General features: G+C 41.2%; 1 protein-coding gene across 1 annotated transcript; it reads left to right on the top strand.

The window, feature by feature from the left end:
• The first annotated feature begins 5,607 nt into the window (after positions 1-5,607).
• LOC127104220 (uncharacterized) lies at positions 5,608-6,513 on the top strand. The gene has a single exon (XM_051041417.1). It carries the CDS (start codon positions 5,608-5,610, stop codon positions 6,511-6,513), a length of 906 nt encoding a protein of 301 aa, XP_050897374.1.
• The last annotated feature ends 2,513 nt before the right edge of the window (positions 6,514-9,026 follow it).

Genomic DNA, 9,026 nt, shown 5'->3' with positions numbered 1-9,026 from the left:
ATGTTGACTTCCATGTTAACATCCTCAGTGATGCCCAAATTATAGAGTTTCATTTGAAGGCCTTCAATAGCCTTATCCATTTGTATGAAACTATCAGCAGTCTCTTTGGTCACCACCATCAAACTGGAATCATCAGTGGCTCCAGGGTCGAAACCATCAGTGGTTCCGTTGGCGAAGCTTTCAGCAGCCTCCTGAGCAAAATTCTTAAGGAACTTCTGGTTGAGGTGCTCAAAGACCCTGACCATGACAACCTCATTAACAAAGTCCTCAGTAACTTCGGCCATGTTGATAGTGTTATTGAAGTCATCAGTAACTTCGACCATATTTACATTATCTGGTTTTGTGTAGTGAATGTCAACTACTTGCAGAGGGTCGGAGTCGATCTTCATCTGGTTCCTGGGTTTCTCTCTGAATTTGAGTCTTCCCTCCTAAATAGCACTTTGGACAAGATCCCTGAAAAGAAAACATTGAGACGTTTTATGACCAAGAAAATTATGGTACTTACAAAAACCTCTTTTCTTTCTTTGTTCCAAAGGAGGCATTTTGACACCAGGTGGCACTATCATTTATCCATCCTTAACTAACAATCGAAGATTTCGTCACATTTTGTAATGTCAAACGTGTAAGTTTTCTTAGGAAATTTATCATTCTTTTTCGATCCGATATGGTTTTTTTCATTCGAAGGGGCTAAGACCTTATAGGAATAGGGAGAGCCTTGTTTTAGTTCAGCAAGGTCAATCTCGCTTTCGTCGAAGCTTGAAGGTTCATCATATGGTCCTTCATTATCTTTATTAGATTCGACGTAGGCTACCCTCTTGTTCCTATTTGCTCTAGCTTTTTCTTCCTTTAAACACTCTAGTTGTCGAACCCCATCATCCAATTGGGCCATAACCCTCAAGTATTGGGTGTCCAATTTCTTTCTAATGGAATAATCAAGGCCTCAGCGGCCATTTCGACCAACTCATGTTCTGGCACTTGCGTAACTGGATTTTAATAAGAGGAATCTATTCAAATAGTCATTAATTGGCTCAGTAAACTTTCGCTTGATATTGGCTAACTCTTTTAGACTAATCTTCGTCTGCCCCATGTAAAATTGCTCATGGAACATTCTTTCAAATTGATTCCAAGTGTGGATCGAAATATGTGGCAAGGTTGTAAACCAAATGAAGGCATTCTTTGTGAGGGAACTTGGAAAGTACTTTATCCTAAAGTTTTTGTTATTCGAAATTTCCCATGTCTCTATTAAATACCTAGCCACATGTTCAACAGTGGATTCAGTAGTATCCCCAGAAAACTTAGTGAATTTAGGGACCTTCCATATAGGGGGTAAGTCTGACTGGAGGATATACTCTGAGAGTGGTGACGTATAGTTTTACCTTCGAAGGGCAAAGTTTACTCCGTTTTGAGCCATGATTCTTTCGACCATGGCTGCCAAATTATTATATGCTGCCATATCATCCTGTTGCATTTGTTGTATGAGGTTATTAGGATTCTGGTTCCTATTTACCAATGCTATCCTTGGTTCTTCCTCTATTTATCCTCGTGGTTGGTTTCTAGGGGGTTCGACCCTATGTCGTTCGACCACTCCTCCAGATTTTCCACATTCTCCCCAAGTGTGTCGCTTTGGTTCTGTTGAACTTGGTTAATGGTGGGATCCTCCTCAAAAGTTACCCCTTGGTTTTCTACCATATATTCTCTCGGTGGATGTCGGGGAGGCTGAGGCACACCAAGGAAGTTTGCCAGGCGCGTCCTCTACGCTGCCATTCGTTGGTTGGTCTGGGTAGTATTTTAGATTAGAGGATTAAGGATTGTCCCCATAGTTTGGGCCAACATCTTGACCATGTCATGGTTACTCTCATCCACTTGCTGTCTAATGACTGCAGTAGAGTTATTCGTCAAGTTTGGCATATGGGTAAAATATCCCGCTTCTAAAGGATGTCTATATCGACCCATGTTTACCCCCGAACCTGATCCCTGTAACATCGACATCATTACAGGTTCTGAAAATACTGGAGGGGCGCTTTGTAAGTTTGCCATCATCGAAGTTGGCATTCGGTAGGGTTGATCTCGACCACTTGACGACATTGGAAACCCAGGAGGCATAAAAGGTCTAAACACAGAAGTCCCTATTGGTGGGGGAGTATGTGGAGGGCCCTTTGGCACAATAAAATTCAGGATAGGCCCCGTGTGAGCAATCGAATGCCTAAGCATCAAACTTTCCATTGACGCTATAGGTTCAGAAATGGTTGCTAGAACCGTTGGTCCCCCCGTCGGAAGAACTGGGGGTGGATCTCCATTATTACTTGATATATTCTGAGGGTTCGCACTATCTGGCTAGTTTGAATTCGCCATTCCTCTTATCTATCTTCCCCTTTGTCTATCTTCGTTGCTGGTGGTTACTTTACCACTTCTTAATAACATACAACGAACTTTTCAAAAAGGAGAAAGATGATCGAAAGACAAGAACTAATAAAATGAAGAAAAGTTTACTACTTTTTTTCTCGAAACAGTTAGCACTGGTCCCACTGGGCGTGGCAATTTGTTAACCGTGAAAATTGGTAAACAACCGTTGATCTTCCAAAGTGAAATATTTTGGTAACTTACAAGATCGATCAAGTTGATCCTAGGACATGTGCTAATTATTTTTAGGGTAAAGTTTGATGGATGATGAACACTTTGACAACGTTCATACTTAAAATAATTTGCTAAAGAATATGAAGGAAAAATAGCACAAAGAAAGCAAGGAAAGTGATGGCAAGTAAATGACGATGAAGATAAATTTCTGAAAAAGAAAGGATTGATTAAAATTGCTTTAAGTAAAAAATATGGTGTAACATCAAACGTACATTTTCTCAAGTTACACTTTCTCTACACACAAATACTTTGGGTAAGATGATAAATTTGTACACACTTGAACAACCTCCATCCTAACACTAAGACCTCCTATTTATACCATTCGAAATAACCGCTTCCAATGACCTATTCACCAGATTGAGACAAGTGGCATTCTGCATGTATGCAACTGCCCACCATGCCCCATGTATACCCAGCAGTTAGATGATAACAAAGAATTCCCTCCCTTATTTGAATTTAAATCCTTTGTCGAACTGCCACTAGTGACGCTTCTATCGAAAACATCTCCAAACTGTTGGAAACATTTTAAGTCCACACAGTATCTTTACTCTTGCATTAAGGTATCTTCGACTAGAATTTCAAACTGTATAATTTTATCGAAACATTGAACTTATTCACAGGAAACTTTATTTCCTTATTTAATTCCCTTAATCCATATTAGGCATCGAAATTGGAGCTAACACCGGAGTTGTTACTTCAACACTCCACCAAAGGCTGAAATGTTTTATCAGCAACAAGCTAGTAGTCGTGGAGAAGAAGAAGATATCATGGTTAGCCACCTGGCGTCATTCCTATGTGTGGAAGGAGAGGGAGAAGTTAAGAAAATCCCATTTGAATCCTTTAAGTTTGACAATGTTATAATGGTTGGCCCTGTAGGGGAAGTAAAAACTGTTGAATTTCCAATGACCTCTCTAAAAGATGCTCAGACTATCATCAGAAGTGGACACCCTGAAGGATGGGGAAGGATACTAGAATTTTCGGTTAACAAGGATCGCTATGGATGGGATACAACTCCCAATACTTGAAGAAGCCAACACTGATTGTTGTAAAGGGGAAAGTACACCCCTTGTCAGATTTCTTCTCAAGCGTCGTGCACCTGGTGGATGTCCGTAGTTGTACTCTGGAAGAGGGTGTTAAAGAAGAAGGATTGATCTGTAAGAATGAAGGAAGAGGAGCAACCAACTGGAATGTGGTTGAGTTTCCCGAAGTAACTATGTTGGAGAAGTAATTCCTTGTTTTTATTTTCCCTTAAAAATCAAAGAACCCATGTCGTTCCCAAGGCATGGGGGAAGCATTTGTAGGGCCTCCATAAAATTTCCCTTTTAAAATCAATTAATGAAAAGTATCATATTTCGCATTCAAATTTGTGATCCTTGTCTTTCATTTTATCTTTTCACTTAATCAAAAATGACAATGCTTTTCTTTTTCTTTAAATTTTTTCAAATCATTTTTTCTTCCTTTCATACAAATAAAGCCATGAACCCTAAATCATGCAGATCACCCTCGATTACCACCAATAATGACTCTGCTATGGTCCCATATGACTTTGACAATCCGATTAATCATGTTGACGAAGACTGTGGTGAAGATTGCGAGCTCCCTGAAGAGTTAGCACGATTACTCAAGCAAGAGTTGAAGGTCATACAGCCGCACAAGGAATTAGTAGAAGTGGTAAACCTTGGAACAAAAGAGGAAGCTAAAACGGTTAGAATGGGCTCGGCTCTACAAGTCGAGGTGAAGACAAAGTTGGCTAAACTCTTACAAGACTACATGGATGTGTTCGCATGGTCTTACCAAGACATGACATGCCTCGATACTGATATCATGGTCCACCATATACCCATCAAAGAGGATTTCCCTCCCATGAAGCAAAAGCTCAGAAGGACTTGTCCTGACATGGCTATGAAGATCAAGGATGAAGTGAAAAAATAGCTCATTGCATGTTTTCTAGCAGTCTCCAATTACCCTAAGTGGATCGCCAATATTGTGCATGTGCCCAAAAAGGACGGAAAAGTAAGGATGCTTGTAGATTACCGATATTTGAACAGAGCAAGTCCCAAAGACGAATTTCCACTACCCCATATTGATGTGCTAGTGGACAACACCGCTCAATTCTCTGTTTTCTCCTTCATGGATGGCTTCTCCGGTTACAACCAAATCAGGATGGCTCCGGAGGACATGGAGAAGACCACTTTCATAACCCCATGGGGAACCTTCTGTTATAAGGATATGCTCTTCAGATTGAAGAATGCCGGTGCAACTTACCAACGAGCCATGGTCACACTCTTTCATGACATGATTCATAGAGAGATCGAGGTCTACGTTGAGGATATGATTGCCAAATCTCAAATAAAAAAGGATTATCTTATCAATCTAGAGAAGATATTTGAACGACTAAGGAAATTCAAGTTGAGGCTTAATCCCAACAAATGCATGTTTGGGGTAAGATCTGGAAAACTGCTAGGTTTTATCGTCAGCCAACGTGACATTGAGGTGGATCTTGAAAAGGTAAAGGCCATACAAGCTATGCCTGCATCCAAGACTGAGAAGGAAGTCTGAGGATTTCTTGGTAGGTTGAACTATATAGCTAGATTCATATCTCACCTTACGGTCACTTGTGAGTCAATCTTCAAACTTCTTCGAAAGGATCAAGATGACATTTGGAATGACGACTGCCAAACTGCTTTCGAGAAGATAAAGGAGTATTTGCAAGAACCTCATATCCTGATGCCTTCTGTGTCTGGAAGACCTTTAATTATGTACCTTACTGTTCTTGAAGGATCTATCGAATGTATCCTCGGCCAATGAGACGAGACTGGTAGGAAAGAGCACGCCATATACTACTTAAGCAAGAAGTTTATCGATTGTGAGAGTAGATATTCAATGCTTGAGAAGACTTGTTGTGCACTTTCTTGGGATGCAAAACACCTAAGATAGTATATGTTAACCCATAAAACACTATTAATCTCCAAGATGGACCCAGTTAAGTATATCTTCGAGAAGCCTGCTCTAACAGGTAGAGTAGCCAGTTGGCAAATTCCTTTAACTGAGTACGACATCCAACATGTCACTCAAAAAGCTATCAAAGGGAGTGTGATGTCAGACTATCTTGCACATCAACCTTTGGAGGACTACCAGTCTATGCATTTTGAATTTCCTAATGAGGGCATCATGTTGATAAGAGACTGCAATATACCCAGACCTGAGGAAGTACTCGAACATGGATCTCGGTGGACTCTTGTATTCGATGGAGCTTCTAACTCTCACGACAATGGCATTGGGGAGGTCATCCCCTCCTCAAATGGTTTTCATTTACCCTTCACTGCAGGGTTGTGTTTCGAATGCACCAACAATATGGCAGAATACGAGGTTTTTTTCTTCGGCATTGAAACTGCGATTGATCTTAGGATCAAAATTCTTGAAGTTTATGGAGATTTAGCCTTGGTCATCAACCAAGTCAAAGGGGACTGGGAATCTCGAGATCACAAGCTAATCCCTTACAAGGAACATGTCTTGAAGCTGACCCCATGCTTTGATGAGATTACATTCAACCACATCCCTAGAAAGGAAAATCAGTTGGTCGACGCCCTAGAAACCTTGTCATCCATGTTTAAGGTCAAATGGAAAAATGAAGCACTAACTTTCCACCTTGACTACTTCGACGAGCCTGCCCACTATTTGGCAGTAGAAGACGAAGCTGACGGTCATCCTTGGTTTTACGACATCATGAAATTCTTGGAAAGCCAAGAGTACCCTGAGAATGCATCCATCACCGACAAGAAGTATCTTCGAAAGCTTTCATCCAAGTTCTTCTTAAGCGGAGGGGTATTATACAAGAGGAATTATGATTCGGTTTTGCTTAGATGTGTAAACAAGTAGGAAGCAAACCAAATTATAATGGAAATCCACGAGGGATCCTTCGGGACACATGCCAGTGGACATACCATGGTAAATAAAAAATTTAGGGCCGATTACTATTGGATGACTATGGAGGTTGATTGTTACCACCACGTCCAAACATGCCATAAATTCCAAATCTACACCGACAAGATCCATGTACCACCAATGTCGTTCAATGTCCTAACATCACCTTGGCCTTTTTCCATGTGGGGCATTGATGTAATCGGACGCATTGAGCCAACTGCCTCGAACGAACATCGCTTCATCTTGGTAGCCATAGACTACTTCATGAAATGGGTGGAGACAATCTCTTACGCTAACTTCACAAGACAAGTAATGGTTCGATTCATAAGAAAAGAAATCATTTGTCGTTATGGGATCCGCAATAAGATCATTATTGATAATGTATATAACCTCAATAACAAGCTGTCGCATTACGCGAAAAATCGGCGGGAAACAAGAACAACAGAGCCGCCACCGTGCGTTATTTATCCCAAAAGAGGGAAAGGAAACGCTCAGAGTAAACCTGGAAAAGACATGGTCTCGCGACCAAAGAGAAAGGGATCGGGAGTCGGTTATGCGAAGGGAAGGTATTAGCACCCCTACGCATCCGTCGTACTCGACGGGATCCACGCACAATAGGAAGGAAAATGGTTGCTAAAACACTGCTCATAAACAAACAAACACTGGCTGAAAGAGACACAAGAAAACAAACAAGACTGACTCGGCAGGATATCGCATCCTGGGCCTACTTAGTCTATCAGGCATAGACATCAGAGTCAAAGTAGTTCGGACTAGGGGAAAACATGCTCGCTAGGATGTCGCATTCTATGCATACGTATCTTCTTGGACTAAGAAGAATCAGAGCATCCGTAGCTCGGCTCACGCACACCAAACGCAACAGACACAGGCAAACGTGGAATCCGAACGCCAATCGCTGGACTTATATCAGATTCCGAACCAAAACACACCCACACTGGAAACCAGATGCCACTTGATGGACTTATACCGGACTCCAAGCACACAACAAGAGGATACGGAATGCCAATCGCTGGTCTTACATCCATCTCCTAACACACACAAAGACAAAACAAAAAGGGCGCCCGGAGAGATCTGCTCATCTCCTGCCTACGTACCTCATCTGGTATGAGGATCAGGGCGACGTAGTTCCCCTACGAAGGGAAAAGGGGCTAGCCTAACCAGATAACAGAGGGAGACACAACTAGGGAGACTACGACTCGAGCCTAGATGTTATCATGCAAAATCATCCCTAAGTTAAGGTTTCTAACTAACTTGCACAGGAAGCAAGCTATCCTAAACATGACTTGCACAGGAAGCAAGCCAAACTAAACTTATCTTGCACAGGAAGCAAGCTAAAACAAACACACAAGCACAAATAGCACACACTATATGCAATCAGTTGGCTCAATCAAGGTTAGGTTTTAGTCGAGGGGTCATGTCAACCTCGACAAACAAACCACTGTAACAGGGTGAGGTTAGCTCTTAACCTTGACATTGAGAGTCAAGGTGAAGCAGATGAAAGGTGAGTGAAGATGAGACTTCACAGCTATTATCCCTGGCCTGGGAGAGCTTAAGACATGAATGTGTGGGTTCAGAAGGTGGGAACCCTTCTACACATATGACTGACACAATGTACAATGATCTTGGGCTAGTATCTACAATGCATCAACACAGTAGTGTGAGCAAAGCAGATGACACACAGAATAGCAGGGGATGGATTGCACATCCCTGGTATCTGCCAATGCCTCTTCACTTAGGAGGTCTTTGGATATGTACAAGGACAAATGTAAACAAACACAAACATTGCCTCTTAAGGAGGACTTCAGACAGGTGCCTGGCCAAGTAACAGGCCAGGTCTTCCAGACTACATGGAGTTAGGATGTTATACCTCAATGCAAATGCTCTTAAGCAAAGCAAAGCAAGTTCTCAATGGAACTAAAGCAACTAATGTACCTGAAATCAATCAAATACAATCAGTACTCAGACAAACCAAAACCAAACAGCAAAGATCAACAGTTAATCTGTACAGGCAAACAATAATCATAATGCACAAAGGGTGCAAGCCATACGGCACAAACTCAAGTTTTAAAACCTACAAAACAAAGTCAAAGTTAGTCATGAACAAGCAACAAGTCAACTCCAATTGTGTAAGCATCATCAATCATAGGCCATTGTGCTATTAACCTGAAACACAGCTCAAATGTGAGAGCACAAACCACTAGTACAAGACTAGGGTCAAAATGATATCAAAAGGTCAAAACAGAACATGAAACTTATCCAAAATCAAGATCAAACAATTAGGAAACAAATCCAAGTGGTTTCACATTCATATCATTCATCATTATCATTTCATGATCAAAATAGCACAAAGCATGCAAATAGGAGCTCATAGAAGTCAACAGAAAGATTCAACTCAAACCAAATCATAAACATTTCAATAAATTCCCAAAAAATTCATGGTCAAACAGAAT

Source organism: Lathyrus oleraceus, chromosome 7 (assembly GCF_024323335.1).
Source record: "Lathyrus oleraceus cultivar Zhongwan6 chromosome 7, CAAS_Psat_ZW6_1.0, whole genome shotgun sequence".
NCBI lineage: Eukaryota > Viridiplantae > Streptophyta > Magnoliopsida > Fabales > Fabaceae > Lathyrus > Lathyrus oleraceus.
Note: the sequence above shows the minus strand (reverse complement) of the source record. Positions and strands in the feature narration are given on the sequence as shown.